The sequence below is a fragment of the Dasypus novemcinctus genome, chromosome 11, assembly GCF_030445035.2.
Source record: "Dasypus novemcinctus isolate mDasNov1 chromosome 11, mDasNov1.1.hap2, whole genome shotgun sequence".
NCBI lineage: Eukaryota > Metazoa > Chordata > Mammalia > Cingulata > Dasypodidae > Dasypus > Dasypus novemcinctus.
Window position 1 is genome coordinate 61,019,621 of NC_080683.1, and position 25,900 is coordinate 61,045,520.

At 37.9% G+C, this 25,900-nt stretch overlaps 1 protein-coding gene across 1 annotated transcript; it reads left to right on the forward strand.

The window, feature by feature from the left end:
* The first annotated feature begins 3,213 nt into the window (after positions 1-3,213).
* Positions 3,214-24,302, forward strand: C11H6orf163 (chromosome 11 C6orf163 homolog). Its single transcript, XM_004454494.4, has 5 exons — positions 3,214-3,647; positions 7,540-7,634; positions 8,831-8,938; positions 14,415-14,617; positions 20,478-24,302. Exons 1-5 carry the CDS (start codon positions 3,500-3,502, stop codon positions 20,914-20,916), a joined length of 993 nt encoding a protein of 330 aa, XP_004454551.1. The 5' UTR covers positions 3,214-3,499; the 3' UTR covers positions 20,917-24,302.
* Positions 24,303-25,900: the final 1,598 nt, after the last annotated feature.

The following is a 25,900-nucleotide window of genomic DNA, read 5'->3' on the forward strand; positions in this document are numbered from 1 at the left end:
GTTTAAAAAAAATAGTTCATGGAAAGCGGACTTGGCCCAATGGATAGGGCGTCCGCCTGTCCATGGTTCAAACCCCGGGCCTCCTTGACCTGTGTGGAGCTGGCCCATGTGCAGTGATGATTTGTGCAAGGAGTGCCATGACACATGGGGTGTCCCCCGTGTAGGGAAGCCCCACGCGCAAGGAGTACACCCCATAAGAAGAGCTGCCCAGTGCAAAAAAAAAGTGCAGCCTGCCCAAGAATGGCGCCGCACACAGAGAGCTCACAAGATGACGCAAGAAAAAGAAACACAGATTCCTGGTGCCGCTGATAAGGATAGAAGCAGTCACAGAAGAACACACAGCAAATGGACACAGAGAGCAGACAACTGGGTGGGGGGAGGAGAGATAAAAAATAAATAAATCTTAAAAAAAAAATTGTTCACTATCTGAGGAATGATGCTCTTATTTGACTACAGCGAAATGTTATCTAATTTACTTTTTGCAAATCACCCTCACGGTAGTGATGTAAACATAAGGCTAAAATGTTATTATAGTTATTTAAAAACTAAAATTATTTGGTAGACAAGAAAAGGTCTTACTATCCTGAGTTTACCTTATATAATTAAAAATTTTCTGACAGGTTCCAGGGCTGTTTCATTTCCAGGTATTTGCCCCATTCTCCAAACCATTGTGATTGGGGGTAGTAATAAATCCCATCTCTACAGTTCTGTAGCATTCATTATTATAAGTAACACAGCACAGGCAGAGTTTATTATTATAATGTTAGTTTTAATTTCTAGTTCTTTATTGTGTTTATGCAGCATACATGAAAAAGCAGTTATGTTTGATTTCTAGATATTAAAAAGTTTAATTGAGATTATCTGCATGCAAACAAATTCTTTACTACAAGTCCTACATATTTATTAATATTTACTTTGTCTCTGTGTATAGTACATTTCATACAGTTTAAAATGCACTTACATGAGAGAAAATACCTTTCAATTTAAAACATTTTGGAAAGCATACGTGGCTCAACTGATAGAGCATCTGTCTACCATATGGAGGGTCCTGGGTTCAAACCCAGGGCCTCCTGACCCGCGTGGTAAGCTGGCCCATGTGCAGTTCTGCCGCGTACAAGGAGTGCATGCCATGCAGGGGTGCCCCCTTGGAGGAGTGCCCCACGTGCAAGGAGTGTGCCCCACAAGGAGAGCTGCCCCGCATGAAAAAAGTGCAGCCCGCCCAGGAGTAGCACCGCACACATGGAGAGCTGATGCAGCAAGGTGCCACAACAAAAAAGAGACACAGTTTCCCAGTACTGCTGGATAATGCAAAGTAGAGGCAGAAGAACACACAGCAAATGGACACAGAGAGCAGACACCGGGGGTCGGGGAAAGATAAATTTTTAAAAATTTTAAAATCTTAAAACATTTTGCTTTGGTTTCCCTGTGTACTTTGTCACAAAACTAGGATTCTTCTGTTTTGCAACTAGCATTTATTGTCACATTGCTGTCTTTTAAAATTCTTTTACTATCCAACAAAGTATGTTGATATTTGTCAGTGGGGCAGTATTGGGTGAACTATTATTACAGCACAGAAGAGCAGCAGAAACTGCACCTTGTGCAACCATAAGCTACATAACATCTGTGATCAAACTAAGGTGGCAGAAAATTCATTCAGGCACACAGCTATGAAAAATATCGTGAAGGAAGAATCAGTATGATACTTTATGCAAGGTGGTTACAGGTTATAGTACAATCTAGCTTTGTCTCTATATTTTCATCCATTCTCTATTGAATGAGGTTGTAACCACCAAAAATAAAATATCTTTGAAATAGTTACAGGATTTTGAACGTTGACTTTCACATGGTCCAATCCCTTTAGCTCATGGTTGAGAAGACAGGCTGAAAACGGTTCAGAGATTTGCCCAAGATCACAGTTATTCTCAGAGACAAGACTGGAACATGGATCTCCTTGCTCTAATGCCTTGTAATCTTTTCACCATACCATAATACCTCTTATGTATAAACATCCATCTAATAAGGAAGCAGCCATAACAAAAGATGTTGAAGTCTTAAATACAGAGACATTCCTGTATTTTGAGACAAAATTATGTAGAGATATATTGAGCAAACAAAGCTAAGGTTAAGAAACCTTCTGTCCTAAGGGAGAAATGCCACTTTAATGAAGTCAGTTGTGTCTCAGAAGGAGGTGGTCAGGGGAAGACATTTCCAGTGTTTCAGAGTCTGGGCTGAAATAGTTAAAGGAGGGTCTTTCAATGGGGGAGTCTGATTGAGATTGGGCAAAATTCACAGACAGATTAGGTCTTGAAGCAAGTTTTGTTGAGTAAACTTGGTCAATAAGTGATCTTTTTGGCCTCAGGAGTAAATCTATTGTTCTGCCAGAAGAGCTGTTTGCCCAGATCAGTAATCTCTGATTGATAAATTGGTTTTCAGGAATTTCCAGAAGCAAACAGTGAAGTTATTTATTGATTTACAGCCTTATCCTCTGTACAGTAAGTAACAGTCCCAGTTTGCCCATCACTGAGGGGGTTCTTGGAATGCAAGACTTTTAGGTTTAAAACTGGGATAGTGCCAGGCAAACCAGGACAATTTGGTCACCCTACTTTCTGGGAAAGACTGGGGAAGAGTCATGTTGACAGGTGGCCTCAGTTCTCAGTCCATACTGTTAATCTCTGTGGCGGCGGTAGTCTCAATTCTCAGTAGCAATTCATTTCTTTTGTATTCCTATGCAACTAACCCTTTTCTTGAAATCAAATCTGGTGCCATTTTGCAGAGGCCTTAAGCAGTTATCAGGTCATATGAGTCAACATAAATGTAACAATGTGTGAAGATATTACAGGATAACTTTTGTGGCACACTTAGCTCAGGTCCCTGTGTGCATTCTATGAAATTAATCTCATTGATGGCATTGATTCACTATAAAATCAGTCCTGCTGGGAACAGTTGTGGATGACATGGGCAATTAAAACTTATCGCAGGAACAAATGCTATGATATTTCCCAGTTTTATTGCCATGGCTCCACAATGTCACATTTGTAAGTAACATGAAAATATTAAGAAACTGCACTGCTGGCCTTAAAAGAAATCAGTTCTTTAAACCATTTAAAAGTAAGCATCTGAGAAACCGAAAGGCTGCACCAGCTCCCATTTGTCATTATTTCAAGTTGCTTTTGTGAGCAAAGCTTGTCTTACCTAGCAACTGTTGCTAAGTATGTTAACAACTTGATGTTAGAGTCTGGGAAGGGATAATTTCTTAAATCTTCCCAAATCCAGCACTCATATCTTATATGGCTGAGGCTTTCAGTGCCATTCTTTAATGTTAGGCACATGACCACTATCTAATCATGGCAGATCATTTAATGCTTACCAGCATCTAGCATTGTCCTAAAACCTTGAACCTCTTTTAGCTTCCTTAAACTTCCAGCTTTTCTTAAAGCTACTTTTTCTGATACTTAGAATAGTTTAATTATATGTAGTAGAAGAAATCTTAATTTTAACTATGATCAGAAATCCAAATTATACAAACTTTGTTTGCTGTGCTGTTTGTAATAAAATAGTTCCACCAGCCCCTATTGGGGACACCTTCAAACGGATCCATGAATACAAGCCGTTTAAGACACGCTTTTATACTCACAAAGATATACTGGGTAAGTCACTTTAATGTTTTCCTTTGTTCTAACGTTTGGTAGCATTATATGTCATTCTTCCTAAATCCAGATTTTTATCAGCTCTTCTGGAATCAAAGTGGCTTGTCCTTATGGAGACATCTGTTTGGCATAGTGAGTCTATAGTTTGGAATCCCAGCTTCTATACTTACCAGTTGTGTGTCTTGGACAGGATATTTAGCCTCTTGATCTGTTTCCTTATATGTAAATAGTGATAATAATACCTACCTTGCAGGTTATTGTGAGGTTTAATGAAATAGCTGTGCCTATTATAAAGACAGCACCTAATAATAGACAATATTTTTTCTTTACTCCTTTTCCCATACTTGGGCACTTTCCATAGCGTAGGAGAGGAAATCTTACTAAATCACACCCTGGTGAATGGGTGAAATAAACTATGATATTTAATTAGCCACTGTTGATGTAAAAATAGATACATATAGATAATAGAATATTTACTATATATACATCTCTGTTAAGCAAATCAAATTATGTTTCCTTCTCTCCTTTGTCCCTGTCAGAGTTTTCCATCTGACTTTGACCCTTTTCCTTTTCCTAAGGACTGTCACATGCTTCTCCTTTCCTTTACATGATAAATTAATGGTTATTTAATTTGATTTCTAAGCTTTAAAAATATAACAAGCTAGAGAGTGGTGGCATTTAGAGAAAAAAAAAAGATGGAGATCACATTGGAATCACCCTCTAAAAATCTGTAAATACCAAAATGATTTTAACTTTTAGTAAATTTTTAGTATTATCAATTATAATCTCTAAAATGATTTGACTTTTTATGCCCAAGACAGTTTATCTCTATTTTTAGACATACTTTTATTGATTACTTATGCCTTATAGGTTATCTGAATTCAAACATTAAGTGAATAAATTAAATCTATCTAGTTTTAAAAAATCCTTTATATTCATAACATGTATTTATCAGGAAACTGTTTTAAGTCAAATGGCTTAAATGTACTCTCTGTTCTTTATAAGTAAATTCTAAAGCAAGGTGAAATGACTATGATCTAGTAAGTATTTTATACAGCAGTAGTTCTTAATCCTATCAGTGTAGAACTTAAATTTTTTTTTGTTTTTAATACAAATATCCAAACAGATACAATAGATTTAATATAAATCCAACACAGATCCACTAGATTGGAATCTCCAGAGAGGGGCCTCAGCATGTGTGTGTTTTGTCTTGTTTTGTTTTGTTTACATAGTTTAATAATTTAAGACTCACGAATTCCCATGAGCATTCATCCAGCTTCTCCCATTGAGAAGATCTTACACAACCATAGTTCATTGTCAAAACCAGGAAATTGTCATTAGAACAATAGTATTAACTTAGATACAGACCTTACTGTGTGTGCTTTTTCTCCCTTGGTATAGTTTTATGAGATTTACCACATATAGTTTTGTGTAACTATCACCACAATAACTATCACCATAATCAGGACAGTGAACTATTCCATCACTCCCCTAAAATTTCCTTGTGTTACCACCCTTTTCTCCCTAACGTTACCTCTGGCAACCACTAGTCTGGTCTTCACTGTAATTTTATCACTTGGAGGATGTTATATAAATAGAACCAAACAGTATGTAACCCTTAGAGACTGGTTTTTTCCATTCCGCATAATGCCCTTGAGATCCAAGTTGTTTATATCAATAATCTGTTCCTTTTTCAGTTTGTGTATTTTTTCAAAGCTCTGCAGGGATCCTATTATACTACTTTTTAGGTTTGAGAATTAGTGTGGAGTAATGGTATTTAAGCATAAAAAAGGGTAATAACAACCTACACTTATATAACATTTTCAAGTTATATAGTTCAGTATTTGATGGTCTAGTCACAATTTCTTCCTAGAAAATCTTTCATAACTTTATCTATACAGTGTCGAGCCTGTGCAGTATCTGTCCATCTATTCCATAGTATTCACTGTTCTGCGTTTTTAGATTCATTGATGATTTAGTAGCAAGATACTTAATCATTGCCACCAAATATGTACTTCCAGTTGCAGGAATCATTGCCACCAAATATGTACTTCCAGTTGCAGGTGACAGAAACATAACTCAGACTAGACTATGCATAAAGGGGAATTTCTTGACTTTCGACATCCAAATCCAAGGGGCATCTGGCCTCAGGGACTTTAATCCACGCCTGTCTTTGTGAGCTGGCCTACTTGTTTCCTAGTACAGCCAGCTTCCTCCAGCAGCAGGGAAAGGAGGAATTGTAAACCCATACAGCTCCAGGTGTCTAGAAACCCCAGAGGAAAAAGAACTGCATTCTCCTTACATCCTTATATAAAATCCTAGGGAAGAACCTGATTGGCCAAGCTTGAGCATATGCCCAATTCTGGGTCAATTATTGTGGGCTAGAGAATAGGGATGATGGAACAGACCAAGGAGATTGGGTACTGTAACTCACAGCCCATCAGAACAAACAACCTGAAGTGATGGAGGAAAGTTCTTCAGAGAAGTGGGTCCTGTTGCCAGAAGGAGAGAAGAGATGCTGGGCAAACACACACATGCCCACAAATTTTTTTTTTTTTAAAGATTTATTTATTTATTTCTCTCCCCTCTCCCCCCGCCCCCCCCCCCCAACTATGGTTGTCTGTTCTCTGTGTCTATTTGCTGCGTCTTCTTTGTCCGCTTCTGTTGTCGCCGGCACGGGAATCTGTTTCTTTTTGTTGCGTCATCTTGTTGCATCAGCTCTCGGTGTGCGGCACCATTCCTGGGCAGGCTGTACTTTCTTTCACGCTGGGCAGCTCTCCTTACGGGGCACACTCCTTGCGTGTGGGGCTCCCCTACCCAGGGGACACCCCTGTGTGGCAGGGCACTCCTTGCGCACATCAGCACTGCGCATGGGCCAGCTCCACATGGGTCAAGGAGGCCCAGGGTTTGAACCGCGGACCTCCCATGTGGTAGATGGATGCCCTAACCACTGGGCCAAGTCCACCGCCTGCCCACAAATTCTTTATCTGCATCACCAAGTGAGGCACCACAGGAGAGACACTGCTGTATAAGATGTGCTCTCTAATTTCAGGGACTTGACCATCAAGACTTAATCGTATGAATAATTAATTCAAGAAATGTGGGAGGTAAGAAATGAGCGGAATGATGAATAAGTACTGTGAGACGTTAGATTGGAGAGAAAGACCACTGCATCTGTGGTTTCGGCATTCCAAGGGCTTATCAGCCACATAAAGTTCTTGAACTATCTCTGACAACCCACTCTGGAGGGAGAAGGGGAAAATCCCAGTGCCTAGCTCAGAGACCTTACTTCTCAGCTCCAGACCCAGCTTTGTCTCTAGCTATCTGATATCCAGTGGTCCTCCAGCCTCCCTAGGCTTTATTTCCCTGCCTGGATAGAGACTTTATTGTTATCTGGGACTCAAATGAGATCATTGGCAGAGAAGTGCTAAATTAAAATGTTGTTATTGTAACTGCTACCCCTATTTTAACTGCTGCATACTTAGCCAAGGCATGTACCCTATTAAAGAAGACTTCTGCTACTGCTCTCTTGATGGAGGTGGGACCAATATCCAGATAGGGCCAGGCAGAGAGGAGCTGTATAATATGCTAATATCTCTTCAACGTTCAGTTGCTGTTCTACTTTGAGTGTACAAAATATGCCATCTTTCTGCATATTGCATTACTTCTCTAGTTGCCTGTTACATGGATTGGGTATAACAGGGGGAGCCTAAGAGTGCTGTGAGTTCATTCCTAATCGGGGAAACTTACTCTTTCAAGGATATCCTTAAAGAAAAGATCAAAGTCTCCTAAAAGGATATATGTCTTAAATAGCCCCAACTAGATATTGGTGAATTGAAAAGCCAGAAAACAGTCTGGGGATGTTTGTGATTGTTTCTCTTCAAATATGCAGATATTGGGGCAAATATTCAGAGTCAAGAAGAGAGATTTCAAGAGGCTGTACTCAAAGAACGTATTGCAAATGCAAAAGCTGAAGTGTGGGCTCAGGTAAAATTAAGTTAAAAGTCAATATAAAATGCATCTCTACAGTTCTTTCATTTTTTGACTATCCCAAACAATGTTATAACATATAATCACAAGCACAGACTATGAAGTCAGAACTGACCTTGAATCCTGGCTAGCTGAGGATCCTTGGGCAAGTTCCTTAGCCTTCTCTTTAGTCTCAGCTCCTTCATCTGTGAAAGAGGGATAATAATACCCTCACTCTAGGATTGTTGAGAAGGTTCAGTGCAATACTGTGCCTGACACAGTGGCACAGAGTAGGTGCTTAGGAAGAAGCACGCATCATCATAAACTTCCTTCTAAGTTACTCCACCTGAATGGATGATTCCTGCTCCTTTTATTCTCATTTGATTAAAACCAAAACAAACAAAGAACCAAGAGGACATCCTTGTGGTAAATCATTTATTATTGCTTAACATTTAATATGTAGGCCATTTGTGAAAAAAAATTTTTTCTCTTTATTTTTTTAAAATGTTACAATAAAAAAAAATAAGGGGTTCCCATATACCCCCACCCCCCTCACACCACTCCTCCTTCATCAACAACCTCTTTCATCATCATGGCACATTCATTGCATTTGGTGAATACATTTTGGAGCACTGCTGCACCACATGGATAATGGTTTGCATTGTAGTTTACACTCTCACCCAGTCCACCCAGTGGGCCATGGCAGGACCTACGATGTCTAGCAAGTGTCCCTGCAGTACCACCCAGGACAACTCCAAGTCCTGAAAATGCCCCCACATCATATCTCTTCTTCCCTCTCCCTACCCTCAGCAGCTGCCATGGCCACTTTCTCCACATCATTACTACAATTTCTTCCATTACTAACATTTGTGAAGCATTTAACACCTCCAGACTCCGTGGCTTTTTCCCCAAATGCTTCTTCATGGCTCACTCCCCTTCATCCTCTCTCTACTCCATGTCTTTCCAAAATCCTTGCTAGCTTGCCAATGGGACTGAGTGTCATAAAGGCTATTTGAATGTATCAGGGCTCACTGCTGGATCCCAGACACTTAACAGAAGTCTCAATCTCCCAGTCCCCACATCTGGTTGTAAATAGAATGCCATAAATGACTTGATGGAGGGAATTAAAGTTCTTAAAAGCAGGATAAGTCACACTGCTTAGAACAATGTTATTTCTCAGTTTTTAATAGATAAATGGAATCTTTCTTTCAAAGGCTAATGAACTTCAAAAACAAGCAGTGGAAAAAGCACTTGAAGAAGCAAATAACAAACATAAAATTCAACTTCAGCTTCTGCAAGAGGAACATGAGAAAGATTTACAGGTTTCTATACTTATGTGTCTTTTTTTTTTCTTTACTAGAGAAATTGTGGGTTTACAGAACAATCATGCATAAAATACAGGATTCTCATATACTATCTATTATTAACATCTTGCATTGGCATGAAACATTTGTTAAAATTGATGAAAGTATATTTTTATAATTGTACTATTAACTATAGTCCATTGTTTAGCTTAGGCTTTACTGTGTAGTGTAGTTCCATAGATATTTTTTTAAATTCTGGTATCATATATATAACCTAACATTTCCTCTTTTAACCACATTTAGATGTCTATTTCAATGCTATTAATTACCTTCACAATGTTGTGCTACCGTTACCACTATCCATTATCAAAACATTTCCATCAATCCAAATAGGAACCCTGTATATTTTAAGCCTTAACTTCCCATTCTCTATCCCCACCCTGTCACCTGCTAACCTGTATTCTAGATTCTGACTCTATGGGTTGGATTATTCTAATCATTTCATGTCCTTGAGATCATATATTTTTCCATTTGTGTCTGGCTTATTTATTCAACATGATTACTTTAATGCTGCTGTGAACATTGGTGTGCAAATATCTGTTCAAGTCCCCACTTTCAATTCTTTTGGGTATATAATATCTAGAAGTGGGATTGCCAGATCATATGGTAATTCTATCCTTAGCTTTTTGAGAAACCACCAAACTGTCTTCCACAGTGGCTGCACCATTTTACCTTGTCGCCAGCAATGAATGAGTGTTCCTATTTCTCTACAACCTCTCCAATACTTGTTATTTTCTGTTTTATTAACAACAGACATTTGCATTTCCCTGATGGCTAATGATGCAGAACATCTTTTCATGTACTTTCTTGCCATTTAATATATCTTCTTTGGAGAGATATCTATTCAAGTCTTTTTCCCATTTTTAAAATTGGGTTGTTTGTCTTTTTATTTGTTAAGTCTAAGAATTTCTTATTGTATTCTGGATATTAAACCCTTATCTCATATGTGGTTTCCAAATATCTTCTCCATTGGGCAGGTTGCCATTTCACTTTTGTAATAAAGTCCTTTGAGGTACAAAAGGTTTTAATTTGGTTAAGGTGCCATTTATCTATTTATCTATTTTTTTCTACTTGGATATAAAGTTTAAGAAACCATTGCCTAAAATAAGGTCCTGAACATGCTTCCCTATATTTTATTCTAGGAGTTCTATAGCTCTGCCTCTTATATTTAGGTCTTTGATGTATTTTGAATTGATTTTTGGTTTTGGCTATTTGGGGCCCCATACCCTTCCATAAAAATTTGATAATTGACTTTTCCATTTCTGCAAGGAAGGTTGTTGAAATTTTGATTGGGATTGTATTAAATCTATAAATTGTTTTGGGTAGGAATGACATCATAACAATATTTAGTCTTCTAATCCAGGAGCATGGGATGCCCTTCCATTTATTTAGGTCTTCTTTGATTTCTTTTAACAATGTTTTGTAGTTTTCTGTAAATGAATCCTTTACATCCTTGGTTAGATTTATTCCTAAACATTTCTTTTAGATACTATTGTTAATGGAATTTTTTCTTGATTTCTTCTGATTGTTCATTGCTTGTGTATAGAAACACTATTGATTTTCAGCTGCTGATCTTATACCTCGCCACTTTGATGAATACATTTATTAGCTCTAGGAGCTTTGTTGTGGATTTTCAGGATTTTCTATATATAGCATCATGTCATCTGCAAATAGGGAAAATTTTACTTCTTCCTTTTCAAATTGGATGACTTTTGTTTTTCTTGCCTAATTGCTCTGGAAAGAACTTCCAGTACAATGTTGAACAACTTTGGTGACAGTGGGCATCCTTGTCTTGCTTGTAATCTTAGAGGGAAAACTTTCAGGCTTTCACCAATAAGTAGAACCTTAGCTGTGGGTTTTTCATAGATTCCCTTTATCATGTTGAGGAAGTTTCTTTCTATTCCTAGTATTCTAAGTATCAAGATGGGGTGTAGGAGTTTGTAAAGATTTTTCTACATCAAGTAGATGAGCATGTGATTTTTCCCCCTTCATTCTGTTAATGTGGTATATTACATTAATTGATTTCCTTATATTGAACCACTCTTGCATACAAGTTATAAATCCCACTTGATCATAGTGTATACTTCTTTTAATATACTGTTGGATTTGGTTTGCTAATATTTTGTTGGGGATGTTTGTATCCATAGTCATAAGAGATATTGGTCTGTAGTTTTCTTTTCTTATGGTATTTTTATCTGGCTTTGGTATGAGGGTGATGTTATCCTTATAGAATTAATTAGGGAATCTTCCGTCCTCTTCAATTTTTTGGAAAAGTTTGATCATAATTGAAGTTAAGTCTTCTTGCAATGTTTGGTAAAATTCCCCTGTGAAGCCATCCTGGGCTTTTCTTTGCTGGGAGGTTTTTGATGACTAGTAATTGGTTTGTTGAGAGTTTCTATTTCTTCCTGAGTAAGTGTAGGCAGTTGATGTGTTTCTAAGAGTTTGTCCATTTAATATAAGTTATTTAATTTATTGGCATGCAGTTGTTCATAGTATCCTCCTGAAGGTCTTTTTATCTCAGGAGGATCAGTAATAATGTCCCCATTTTCATTGTTTGCATCCTCATTTTTTCTTTGTCAGTCTAGCTAAAGGATTATCAATTTTATTGAACTTTTCAAAGAACCAATTTTTGATTTTGTTAATTCTTTCTATTGTGTTTTTGTTGTTCTCTATTTCATTTGTCTCTGCTGTAATCTTCATTATTTCCTTCCTTCTGCTCACTTTGGGTTTAGTTTGTTCTTCTTTTTCCAGTTATTCCAATTTTGAGGTTAGGCCACTGATTTGAAGTCTTTCTTCTTTTTCAGTGTAAACATTGAGAGCTATAAATTTCTGTCTCATTATTGCCTTTACTGCATCCCATAGGTATTAGTGTGTTTTATTTTCATTTTCATTTGCCTCAAAATATTTCCTAATTTCCCTGTGGTTTCCTCTTAACCCCATTGATTATTTAAGAGTATATTGTTTAATTTCCACATATTTATGAATTTTCCATTTTTTCCTCTATTAATTTCGAGCTTCATTCCATTGTGATTTGAGAAGTACATTGTATGATTTCAATATTTTTTAATTTATTGAGACTTGTTTTGTGACCTAAAATACAGTCTATCCTAGAGAATGATCCATGCTCACTCAGGAGTAGTATGTATTCTATTGTTGGGTTAAGTGTTCTATATTTATCTATTAGGTCTTGTTGGATTAGAGCATTGTTCAATTCTTGTATATGCTCCTTCATCTTCTGACTAGATATTTAATCTATAATTGTAAATGGTGTATTAAAGTCTGTTGTTGTTAAGGTAGGATTGTCAATTTTTTCCTTCATTTTTTTAAAACTAGATTTTATTTTAAGATTTTTAAAAAGATTTATTTATTTATTTCTCTCCCCTCCCCCTGACACCCGTTGCCTGCTCTCTGTGTCCATTCACTGTGTGTTCTTCAGTGTCTGTTGTATTTTCATTAGGCAGTTCCAGGAACCCATTCTGGGACCTTCTGGAGTGGGAGAGAGGTGATCATTCTCTTGCTCCACCTCAGCTCCCTAGTTCGCTGTGTCTCACATTGTCTCTTCTCTGTGTCTCTTTTTTGTTGCATCATCTTGCTGTGTCAGCTCTCTGTGTGAGTGGTTCCACTCCTGGGCAGTCTGCTCTCCTGCGCAGGGACTGTACTCCTCGCCTGGGGGGCCACTCCTTGCATGGGGGGCACCTTTGTGTGGGGCAACACTCCTTGCAAGCAGCAGCATTCCACAGGGGCCAGCTTGCCATATGGGCCAGGAGGCCCTGGGTATCAAAACCTGGACCTCCTATATGGTAGGCGGAAGCTCTGTCTGTTGAGCTGTATCCACTTCTCTGGATATATTTTTCACGTATTTTCCTTGTGGTTACCATAGGGCTATAATTAACATCTTAAAGATATAACAATCATATTTAATTTGATACCAACTCTATTAGTCTGCCAGAGGGGTGCTGATGCAAAGTACCAGAAATCTGTTGACTTTTATAAAAGGTATTTATTTGGGGTAAAAGCTTACAGTTACAAGGCCAGAAAGAGTCCAACTTAAGGTTGCTCTCTCACCAAAGTTAGTTTCCTCATGTTGAAGCAAGATCGTCACTGATCTCTACCTGGTCTCTTCTCTGTAAGCTATCAGGCAAATGGCTCATCTCTCCATGGGGCTTTAGCTGTTTGAGACTTCTTCTTTTCTGATGATGCATGACAAAGTTTTCTCCTCTGGCATCTATGGTGCTCTCTTACCAAATCTTTTTGAGTAAGTGTCCTTTTACATTGGGCAGAAATTCAACCTGAATCACACCTTACTGCTGTGGTCCAATCAAAGCCCTAATCTTAAAAGGTAATTTAACCAAGGGCCCCTCAACTGAATCCAGTAAGAACCCTGGTTTCTATTCCTAGTTCTTCCACTAATTTACTATATGATATAACTTGATTTCTTTATGTTCTCTGGACATTTTTCCTAAAACTGAGACAAAAATTTACCTTCAAATGAAAAGTCTGAAACTCCAGGGCAGAATTCATTTTTCCTCCTTTCCCATGTATATATTTTTTCTTTTCTTTTCTTTTCTTTTCTTGGGATTGAGCCTGGGACCTCATACATGGGAAGCAGGCACTCAACCATTTGAGCTACATCCATTCCCCCCGCATATATTTTTATTACAACACTTATTGTCCAAATAGGTTGTTGGTCTCTTCCACTAGATAGTGAGTTCCTTAAAGATGGATCCCAGCCTTCTCATGTTTGCCTAGAAGAGTGCTTGGCATACCATGGAGTAGTAGGCAATTCCAAAATGGCAGCAGGGCTTTCCAAGAGGACTATTTGTGAGTCTGTTTTCCTCGAGTCAGGTCCCCCTACTCTGGGGCAGTGGAGCACCTGCTCCTATCCCCTTCATTAATGAGAAAGAACCCCTCAACACCGAAAAGAAGTTGGACTGCTTGACTGATGGTGGGGACTGGCAGGCAGGTTCCTGTGACCGCAAAAATGTACAACTATTTTCTGCCTGAGTGTCTAGTTCCCTCCTACCTATAATACTCAGGAGCCATAGTTATTATTTCTGCCATTTCCAGGACTGACTTCCTAAGGCAGAATATATTATGTATTTCCAATTATGTATAAAGATAATATGACACTATAGAATACTTGGACAATCAAGGAAAAAAGACCTTTAATCCTACCCTTCCAACCCAACTTTTTTTTTCATATTCCCTTCCAGTGTTATCTGCATGTATATTTGTGCTAACTAGTTTGTACCTTTCTGGTTATATCTAGTTTCATACAAATGAAGGTTTTCCATGTTGTTTAGTCTTCTAAATCGTCAGTGTTAACAGGAGCATATTCCATCATCTAGATGAACAATAATTTAAATAACCTCTTAGTGCTCAGATTTGAGCATCAAAGCTGTAACATCTAAACGTAGTTTTCATGTTTCTTAAGGAAGCAGCCATTCAAGCCAAAATAGAGATGCATAAAAACATGCAAGATGAAATGAAGAGAGAAAACTTGGCTGCAGAACAACGTATGGTCCATAGAATCCAAAGGATTATGATGGAGTGCCACAGGGAAAAGGTCCAGGCTGTGGAGAAAGCCAGGGCCGAGGAAAAACGGATTGCCCAGGAAGAAATCCAGGCTCAGAGAAGGTATTCCAGAGAACACACTTGCAAATTAGTAATTTACTCTATCAAAATCAAATTGGAGAAAGGGATAAGGTTAAGGTGCTTATGTGGATATTGCCCAGTTTTTGCATTTCTAAATTTTTATTATGGAATATATCATTTATATAGAAGAATATATTCTAGAATGTGTATATATGTGGTTTAATTAAAAATAATAACATGAATACTCAAGAACCTACCACCCACTTGAAGAGATTAAAAATTGCCAACACTTCTAAAGCCTCCCCTGTGTTCTTCCCCAAGCATGTCTCCTTCCTCCCCACTCTCCAAGAGGTAATTACTATTGTGTCTCTCATTCTGTATCATCAGTTTTGAGAAGCTGAGGAAAGAAATCAAGAGACATTTCTCAATAAACACATAAAAGTCAACTGTCACATTCTCTAGGCTAGATCATGCATTGTTATGAATGTGTTACTATTTGGCCTTTTTCTTATTACACAAGTAGCACATGCTTTAAAAGAAGCTGACATTATGGAAATATAGAGAGCAAAAACTGTAAGTCCTGACTCATTGCTTCCCTACACCCTCCTTCCCTGCCAGAGACAATCATTTTAAATAATGGGGTCTTTATCCTTGCGTACCCTTTTGTTATATATATATGGGCATGATGACAAATCATTTTACATAAATCATATCATACACTCATATATTTTAAGAATACCAAGGTAACCATCTTTATATATATAAGGAACATTTAATGGAACCAACCAGTTTTCACAGGACATCCATCAGAGTCCTTAGGAATTATCAGGTCCAAGAGAAAATTGCAATTTCCAGACATTAAGTGACCTGCCCAAGATCACTCAGCTGTAGCAGCAGAACCAGGATGGCAACTTCCCTATTTGGCCTCCTAGTCTGGGGCTATCCCTTCTGCTTTTGAGTTAAGAAACATTTATATGTAATTAGCAGTTTAAATCATGCTCCTTGGGACTGTGTAGAGCCTGCAGCAGGTGCAGATTGCTAAGGAGGGCTGCATCAGTGGCAGTTTCAGTGGTACCCTACATGCATAGACTATACAAATCATAGTGGAGATAAAAGAGCACAGTGTGAAAGGATTCGGGAGGTGGTTGGAGAAGGGGGTAAAATTCGAATGAGCTGTGCTCCAATGCAGTGGAAGACAGCATCCCCTTCTCCCATCACTTCTTCTCTTGCCTGTCTGCAGGAGTTCTCGCTGCTCCTCCAGCTGCAATCTCTACAATCTCCTGCTCCCCTGCTCTCTTGCTTTTGCCCCTCTGGCCTTGCCTCAGTGACATGTGAATGGAAGGTTTTCAGTGATGACCTTTTATTGGATCATTAAACTAAGATTAGGGAGCTGCCATGTCTGTTGCTTAAATATATTTAAGTTGAATGACCATTTTGTTCACTGATGTGTCCCAAGTGCCCAGGAGAGACCCAGGTACATGGAAGATATTCTTTAAATATTTAGTGAATAAGTGGCTCAAATTAGTTCCTGTCAGCTGAACCCACAGTGGCACATCGCATCCTCTTTCCAAAAATTGCTCAACTCCAGAATTCTTTAGAACATTTGCAGAAACTGTTTAGAATTCATTGTAGATCTTTTATTTGGCCATAAACTTTCAAGGTTTAAGGATTCAGAACACTTACATATAATGAGAAAATTGTTAAAGATTCAGTAAACTTTTTTGTAGATTGAGGTGATTATATTCTAAACAGACTACAGAGGAGACAATGGGCTCTTTCTCTAGAAGCTAAAAAAAAAAATCTCTGCATGACAGATTCTAAGTGTTTTCTAACCCAAGGCAAAGGCATGACTGCAGAGGGAATCTCTGTAGTCATGGCTATAATTCCTAACGACAGCCACCCTTTATTCAATGCCAAGCGCATGCAAGCCCCTTGGTATACTCCTCATTTCATTCTCATAACCCTTTCTGAGGGATTCTATCAGCCTCCATATCATAGAGACCCTGAGTTTAAGACAGAGACTAAGCAATCTGCTTAGTCACATGGAGAGGACATAAACTCCAGTCTTTATGACACCAAAGCTGTGACCTCCCATTCTGCTATGGCATTGCACAGATAGAGTTGTTACTTGAGTTATCTAGAGGGTTGTCTATGTCACCCGAGCTTATCAAGTACCTTCTGTGGATGTGGCACTGAAGTTTTGGCCCAAAGAAATAAGGGCCCTTCCTCAATGTGACATGAAATAACTAAAACATGGCTGCCCCATAAGAGCCAGCCTTGACTGTACTTGTACAAACAACACATTGGTGCTGGAAGAGCTCAAAGTCCTGGGGAGGTCAAGCCCAGAGTGGTGGGATGTGTAGAGCAGTCGGGTTCTTAGGGAAAGTTAGTCCTGTATTGAGTCTTAGAGAGAAGAGATCTCTTTGTGAAAGGGGATGTGAGATGTGCGAGAAAAGCTGCTATGACAAATGCAACACAAGAGGTTGGCCTAAGCCAGCATCATTGCCTCATGCTGTTACAGGCTAGAAGTCTAGAATTGAGATGTTGGCAAGGCCCTGCTTTCTACTGGGGTTAGTAGAATTCTGTGACAATCCTGTCATGTGATAATGTCACTCTCCTCTCTGGCTTCTTCTGACTCCTGGCTGCTTCCAACTTCTTCTAACTGACTGTGCTGAATTTCCCCTCTTTATAAGGCCTCCAGTTATTTGGGTTAAGACCCACTCTGTTTTAATTTGTCTTCATCTAAATCAGCTCTCCAAAGATCCTATTACAAATGAGTCCACTAATTTAGTAATAACATCTTCAAAGATCCTATTTACAAATGGGTTCACACTCACAAGAATGAAGATTAAGTCTTGAGCATTCAATCCTCAAAAGCCATGGAGGTGGGAAGGTGGGAGGTATAATGAGATGGGGCCAAGGGAAGGTATTGATAATATTAATAGTCCCTCAAATATAAATGTGCACTGAAGGTTGGCCTATGGAGGTCCACCACCCCAATCCTACTGCCAGAACCTCTTAATGCTTACAGCAGTAGGCTAGGGTTATCACAGATCCTATTGTCAGACCAGGCTGTAAAGGATTCCCATTATCCCAGGGAGAAAATCAGAATGTATTTTCCTTATAAGCCCAATGGTTAGGATCAACTGAAATTGTGCTAATGGTCCATTAGTTCAAGTGAAAAATAGATTAATAACTTACTGTGGGTTAACTAGGCAAGTATCTGCTACTTCAACCCTGCTCCAAATACTTATGTGTGAAAGAATTTGGGGAACAGATCCTTTCATAATTTAGGAATTGCTTGTGGAGAAATGAAGCGCTTTTCCTTACTATCTCAAGATCAAGGATTTTTATTGATGGATACAGACAAGAGGTGGAAAATTATGCTCTTAAGCAACATACACACAGAAAACGAAAAGTTTGCTTAGCAAATAGACTGGAAGGAACGCCCACTGATATTTTTTTAATATCCGTGAGCAGTGTATCTTGTACCATTTCAACAGCCTCCCAAAATAGAAAGAAAGCTAAGAGAAGCCTTAAGGGAGCAAAGGACAAATCAGTTGTTAGTATGGATTTTCCATGCTTTATTTTTACCGCAAGAGCCTAATAGATTATATTTATATTTTGTAACCTGTTTTTATTCTCCAGAGCCTATATTATAAAATGTCAGACTGAATCCCTAGATGTACATAGACACACATTACACTATTTTGAAAATAATTAAACTTCTGGCCATAACCACTCTTTAAATAATAACTTATGTATTTCAAAATTTTATCAACAGGATTTATATCACTTAGTGATAAAAGAATAACAATTCTAAAACATTATTTTCATTTTTCAGTCTCCTGAGCAATCATTTACAGTGATCTCTGATTACTCTTGAAGCAAGAAATAGTAAAGGGCATGAACTCACACACTTGACAAATTGTGTCCTCTTGAACAGTTAATCTCTCTGAGACTCAACTTCCTCAACTGTTACATGAGAACAATAATAGGTATTATATAAAAGTAGTACCAGCTTCAATGGGTTATTGTGAAAAATGAATGAGATAATGTATATGAAATGCTTAGCACAGACCCCAAGACATAGAAAATACTCAACAAATGTTAGCACCCTTTTTCGATAATGGATGTAGCCTATTCAGGGATAAAAGGCAGGAAAGCAATAGCATAGCAGCTAGAGAGGCGAAGTACAAACAATGTTTACCTCAAGATTAGGGAGCCTGTCAGGTTTGCTGGTCAAGTGGAAAGAATCAGAAAAGTTGAGAGAATCACATCTTAGAGGAAACATGGGAAGTGGTAAATCTGGGAAAGGTTATAATAGACTAGGAGACAAAGGAGGAGGATTTTTACTAACAACCATAAATATTTGAATCCAACAGTTGCAGATTTTTTATTCCCAGTTCTTTAGAGATTCTGCTCAAACTAGGTTAACCACAGACATCCACTGAAAGTATAACACAGTAGCTAAGAGCTTTTGTTCTGTATTCATACTACCTGGGTTGCAGTGCTGGTTTTGTCACTTTTACTATTTAATTAGGCAAGTTATTTAACCTCTGAACCTCAGTTTTCTCTTGAGTAAAATGGGCATAATAATAGAACTACCTCATAGAATTTTAAAAAAATTATTAGAGAAATTATAGGTTTACAGAAAAACCATGGTGAAAATACAGAGTTCCCATATATCACCCTACTTCCCCACTATAGAATTTGTTCTGAGGAATCATTGAGTAAATACAGTCACAGGATGTTCATCAGCCCACCTGGCACATGATAAGAAGTCAATACAGTTGGCTGCTATAAATTACACATAATTACATATACTATAACCAAAGGTCTTTGAACTCATACAGGAATGATTCTCAAAGTGTGGTCTAGGACCTACTGGGGTCCCTAAAAACCTTGCAGGGGATCCATGATGTCAAAGCTATTTTCTTAATAATAGTAATATGTCATTTACCTTTTCCTTCTCATGGTCTCGTGAGTGTTCAGTGAAGTTTTACAGGAGCTGTATGATGTGTAATATGAGCAATATGAAAATCCAGCTTATTTTCCTACTCAGCCAGACTTTTAAGAGTTTTGCAAAATAGGTAAAATAATGATATGCTTCTCACCAACTGTTTCTTTCTTTTGGAAAATTACTTATTTTTCATAAAAGATATATTATTTTTATTAACATATAATAAATTTATTGCTATTTTACATGAATTAACAAATAAATATTTTTAACCATCTCACTTTTAATTTCTAATAGTGTTAATGTTAATAGATATAACCCATAAAACAAAAGTTCCTTAGTGTCCTCAATAATTTAAGAATGTAAAGGGGTCGTGAGACAAAAAGTGTGGGACCAATGTCTTGGAGTCATTCTTAGATGAAATCAAGATTAGAACTAAATCTAACCTGTGAACCCCAAGTTTATTCCCTCTGGTTAAAGGTAAGTAACTGGGTTTATTGAAAGGGATACTTTCCCTAGGGATTTGGACCTCTGACCTCATTCTTCACTTATAAGCACATTTGGTTCATATTTTTCTGGTCAAGGTGGACTCAGGTCCCTAAAATTGCCATTAGACCCTTCAGCCCACAGCAGGGAAGAAGAGAGACAGTCTCTCTGCTCTGGAGATTGTTTCTTTTATTGTTAAGAGCTAATTCAGGGAAGCAGATGTGGCTCAAGTAGTTGAATGCTGGCTTCTCACATACGAAGTCCCAGGTTCAATCCCTGGCCCTGGTACCTCAAAAAAAAAAAGAAGCTAATTCAGTCCAAAGCTTATCTGTGTCAGCCAACCTGAGACTGGTGGCTCATCTAAACAGTGTGATGAGTTCTCATATGTAGTGTAGGACAAAGTCATTTTACTTTTAGTGGCTAATCCCTCTTACAAATCTGCATTATCATTTGTAGCAAGGCCATGGAGGAACTCATGAGTGCTGGTATGTCAGATATGAAGGACAAGAAGAGGAGTGTGACCCAATTGATAAAGAAAAAAGAACATGAAATGAATATTTACTATGGCATGACTCAGAGGCAGAAGCAAGAAGAGGTTCAGGAAGTGCTTCAAGAAGCAGAGAAAACACATCAGGCTACACTTGGAAATGTGATGGATAAACTGGTTAACACTCAAGGGGAGTTGCTATCCATAGCGAAACAACTGGGAATCATGACAAATTGGAAAGATTTCCTGGAAGAGGAATTACAGGAAACCAGGGCAGCATTTCAAAAATACATCGATTATACTTTCCCTTCACTTTCACCAGGACATGCTGATTTTATTCTGCCAGAAAGAAAAAAAACACCTCCCAACCTTGTTGCTAATGAGAACTTGGGAGCAACTCTTGATTAGAAGTCAGCTGAAATTTCACTACAAAAGACATCATTTTAAAGACCAAATAAATTCATTCAAATACCATTCATTGATCCCAATTACATGTAAGTTACTATTGGTTTGTAAGCATTCTGGTGGAAACCAACTTTTTTGAAAGCACATTCCAGGCTACAGTGAACTCCATTTCTACTTAAGGAGAGAAAACAGTGAGAGGGATCAAAACTGATGAGGAGGGGGAAAGGTTGGAGGAAATCTAAGCACACTTCTGTATCTGGCATTATTAATTTCTATATCAAAGCGTAATGATTTCAGTATTTGTTGCAGTTGATAATAAAGGGATATGTTTTTAAATGGTTTCCATTATGAAGAGATATGTTAACTTCTAGTATAGTGATTATTTAGTGCTCTGCGGTAGCATTGTAGAAAAAAATTTTCCTCAAATTCAGTATTAAACTTAAATCCTGGAACCCCCATATTAAATAATTCAGAAATAATCCCCTATATTAGCCAGTTGTGAAGAAAAATTACCTTTAGAGTTTAGATGCCCTGCTCCCAGGGATGGGTATCCTTTTGTGTTTATATCCAAACCCAAGACTGCTTTGAACTTGTCTTCTCTGTGTCACAATGCAGCAAACCTTTAAGTACTGTAATGCTCAGTGCTTAAACATGCCAGCATCTACTAAATTAAAATAAAAGAAAATCCAAGTCACAAAAACTTCTCCAAAGATATTCACATGTGAAGCACTTTAAAAAGATTATATTTAATCCTCACACATATTTTCAAAAGTAATCATTATTATACCCAATTTACAGAAAGGGAGAATGAGGTTTAGAGAGATTAAATAACTTTGATCAGGGTACATGGCAAGTAACAGTCAGGATCAAAACTGTTAGGAGGTACAGGTAGATGAATACACGAGAGATACCTAAGGCTTTTCAGGATTCAACAGATAATAACAACAACAACTAACACTTGGGGAGGGGTCTTGCCATGTACCAGGCACACTGAGTGTGTTACACACATGAATTCATTCATTTTCACAGCAATCTTTTAGGGTAGGAACCATTAACATAGCCATTTTAAAGATGGAGAGACTGAGGCTTGGACAGGTTAAGTCACTTTCTTAAGCTCATACAGCTAGTAAGGGGCCCAGAGAATATGGCTCTTGAGCACATGCTTTTGGCTGTGATTTTGTTCAGCCTTAACATGATGACCTTGGTATCCCATTTCTTGACTCTTCAAGTGTTTGTATATGGTATGAGATAGATATTGAAGAATGGGTTCTGTGATGAGGATTGGAAGAATATGGTTTATCTTCTACGTCATGCATCGTTTTTGTCTCATCTAAAGTAAAAGGAAGTTATATTTATTGATTGTGGTATAGATTTATTGGAATCATTCACCAGGTTCAAATATGAGCATATATCATAGGGTGCCAGGGCTAAACCATCTTCTGGAGGGATTTGCCTCATGGTCACAATTAAGTGTGTCTCCTTAGCTCTCAGTGACAAGGTGAATAACATGGAAAGAGAGCAGGTAACTTATTTTTGGTTTGGAAAAAGGAACCTAGCAGTTCAGTCTTGAACCAGATTGGAAGAAATACAACTATTCATGGTTTTAGTATTTTCCTTGTTCATACCACAGCACCTGCTCCTACTCCAATCTGAACAACAGCTTCCTCAGGAGGTTTAAAATAATTTGGATTTTTTTTTTAAGATTTATTTTTTATTTATTTCTCTCCCCTTCTCCCCCGCACACCCCCCCCCCCCAGTTGTCAGCTCTCTGTGTTCATTTGCTGTGTGTTCTTCTGTGACTGCTTCTGTCCTTATCAGTGGTACTGGAAATCTGAGTTTCTTTTTGTTGCATCATCTTGTTGTGTCAACTCTCCGTGTGTGTGGTGTCATTCTTGGGCAGGCTGCACTTTCTTTTGCACTGGACGGCTCTCCTTATGGGGCACACTCCTTGCGTGTGGGGCTCCCCTACGCAGCACAGCACTCCTTACGCGCATCAGCACTGCACATGGGCCAGCTCACCACACAGGCCAAGGAGGCTTGGTGTTTGAACTGTGACCACCCATGTGGTAGACGGACGCCCTATCCATTGGGCCAAGTCCGCTTCCCATGGATGTTTCTGAGAAATGAAAAATTAGAAGTCTTATTCCTCTTACTGTATTACTCTTCCTGACCACCAAAAGACTTTCTTGCCCTCTCATCTACAGCTACAGTATTTATTACCCCTCAGGTGATAGTGGTGATTAAAGCAGATCTTATTAAGACTGATCCTAGCTTCCCATCCTCTCCCCTCCCATTTGATATTCACATACAGCCTGGAGTTAGCATCAAAACAGCCAGAGAAAAAAGACACTTTACATATGGAAGAACAAAGAATGACAGCAGACTTCTCACCAGAAGCTAAAAAAAGCTAGAGGAAAATTGAACTTAAAGTACTGAAAGAAAAAAAAAACAGGGCGGCGGACTTGGCCCAGTGGTTAGGACATCTGTCTACCACATGGGGGGTTGGGACTTCAAACCCTGGGCCTCCTTGACCCGTGTGGAGCTGGCCCATGCGCAGTGCTGATGTGCAAGGAGTGCCGTGCCACGCAGGGGTGTCCCCCGTGTAGGGGAGCCCCACACACAAGGAGTGCGCCCCATAAGGAGAGCCGCCCAGCGCAAAACAAAGTGCAGCCTGCCACAGATTCCCATGCCATGCCGCTGACAACAGAAGCGGACAAAGAAGACGCAGCAAAGAGACACAGAGAACAGACAACCGGGGTGGGGGGGGGGGGAGGGGAGATAAATAAATAAATAAATAGATAGATAGATAGATAGATAAATCTTAAAAAAAAAAACAAAAAAAAACCTGTCAACCCAGAATTCTATATCCTGCAACAACAACAACAAAAGAAACACACACAAAACAACAAAACAACAAAACAACAAAGAAAAACCTTCAAAAATGAAGGCAAAATATAGACTTTTCAAAAGCTGAGAGAATCCATTGCTAGCACAGAACCAATACAATAAATGTTAAAAGAAGTTCTTCAGGCAGTAAGGAAATACCAGATGGGAAGTTGGATCTACATAATGGAATGAAGACTGTTAGAACTGATAAATATGTGAGTAAATGTTCTCATTTTTAATCTCTTTAAAAACTAATTGCTTAAAGAAAAAATAATCTACTATGGGTTTATAAACTATATAGAAGTAATACATATGACAACATTGACACTAAAAAATGGGAGAAGGGAAGTGGATACATATTGTTGTAAAGTTCTTACACACCTCTGTGAAGTACTATAATATTTGAAGGTAGATCTAAATTACAGATTCATAATCTAACCCTGTAGCAACCACTAAAAGCATAAGACCAATAGTTTATAGCTATTAAACCATTATAAAACAAATTCAATTAATTCAAGAGAAGGCAGGAAACAAGGGAAACCCAACAATTTGAAGAACTAATAACTAATTAGGTCCAAAAACTCTAATAAAAAGGTGGGTGTTGTTATTGGATTACAAAAGCAAGACTCAATCATATGCTACCTACAAGAAATGCAATTTAGATATAAGACAGATTAGTTAGAAGTAAAGGGATAGAAAATTATATACCATAGAAACATTAATCAAAAGAAAAGTCAAGTGAATATATTAAAAACAAAGTAGATTTAAGAATAAGAAATATTTACAGGGGAAAAACAGAGATATTTCAAACGATCATAACAATCCTAAATGTGTAATCACTTGGTATCAGAACTTCAAATTATATAAAGCAAAAACTGATAAAAACAGGAGAAAGACACACCTCAGTTATAGCTGGAGACTTCAGGTCTCCTCCCTCAGTATTTGATGGGTAAAGGAGACAGAAAACCAGTAAGGATAGAGAAGACATGAACCACATTATGATGCTGACCTAATTAATATTGTAGAATGCTCCACCTAACAATAACAGAATACACATTATTTTAATACACTGGAACATTCATAAATATAGACTATAAAATGGATGAAAAAACAAGTCTCAATAAACTTAAAAGGATTGATATTGCACAAAATATATTCCATGACCACACGGAATTAAACTAGAAATAACAGAACGATATCCTTTTAAATCCCCAAACATTTGCAAATTAAATAACTTCTAAAGAAATCGTGGGCAAGAGAAGAAATCATAAGGGAAATCAGAAAATAGTTTATACTAAATCAATCACAATATGTTAATAAATTGTAGGATGCAGCTAAAGCAGTGCTTATAGGGAAATTTATAGACCTTTAATGCTTATATTAGAAAAGAAGAAAGGTCTCAATTAAATAGCCTGAGCTCCCACTCTAGGAAACAGGAAGAGCAAATTAAGCCCAAAGCAAGCAGAAGGACTAAAATAATATTAAGAGCCTTTTCCTAGAAATGGAAAGTTGGCTTAATATTTGAAAATCATTGTCATTTATCATATTAACAGATTAAGAAAAGAAAACCACATGATTAACTCAATAGATACAGAAAAAATTTGCCAAAGTCTAACACCCATAATGAATAAAGTATGCATGCATGCATGTATTTATGTGTATATATATATATACATGCATATGCATACACACCAGCAAATTAGGAATAGAGGGAGCTTCCTCAACATGATAAAGTCCATCTAAGGAAAATCTACATCAGACATCATATTTAATGATAAAAGCCTGAATGCTTTTCCCCAGGATAAAAAATAACACAAGGATGTCCATTCTTATAACTTCTCTTCAACTGGAGGTCCTCATCAGTGCAATAAAGCAAGAAAAAGAGATGAAAGGCACACAAGTCTGACAGGAAGGAATAAAATTTTTATTACAGACGATATGATTCAGAATCCTAAAGAATCTCAAAAAAGTTCTACTAAAACTAATAAATGAGATTATCAAAGTTACAGGATATTAGGTCAATGTTGAAAAATTACATTTCTATTTACTAGTGATGAACAAAAGAAAATTGAAATAAAACCACCATTTGCAATAGCATAAC

Excerpts from the sequence above, each read along its gene's own strand:
- C11H6orf163 (XM_004454494.4), top strand. The coding sequence starts at position 3,500 with ATGATCAGAAATCCAAATTATACAAACTTTGTTTGCTGTGCTGTTTGT. Across the intron at positions 3,648-7,539 it reads TACTCACAAAGATATACTGG|ATATTGGGGCAAATATTCAG; the intron begins GTAAGTCACTTT and ends TCAAATATGCAG. Across the intron at positions 14,618-20,477 it reads GAAATCCAGGCTCAGAGAAG|CAAGGCCATGGAGGAACTCA; the intron begins GTATTCCAGAGA and ends TATCATTTGTAG.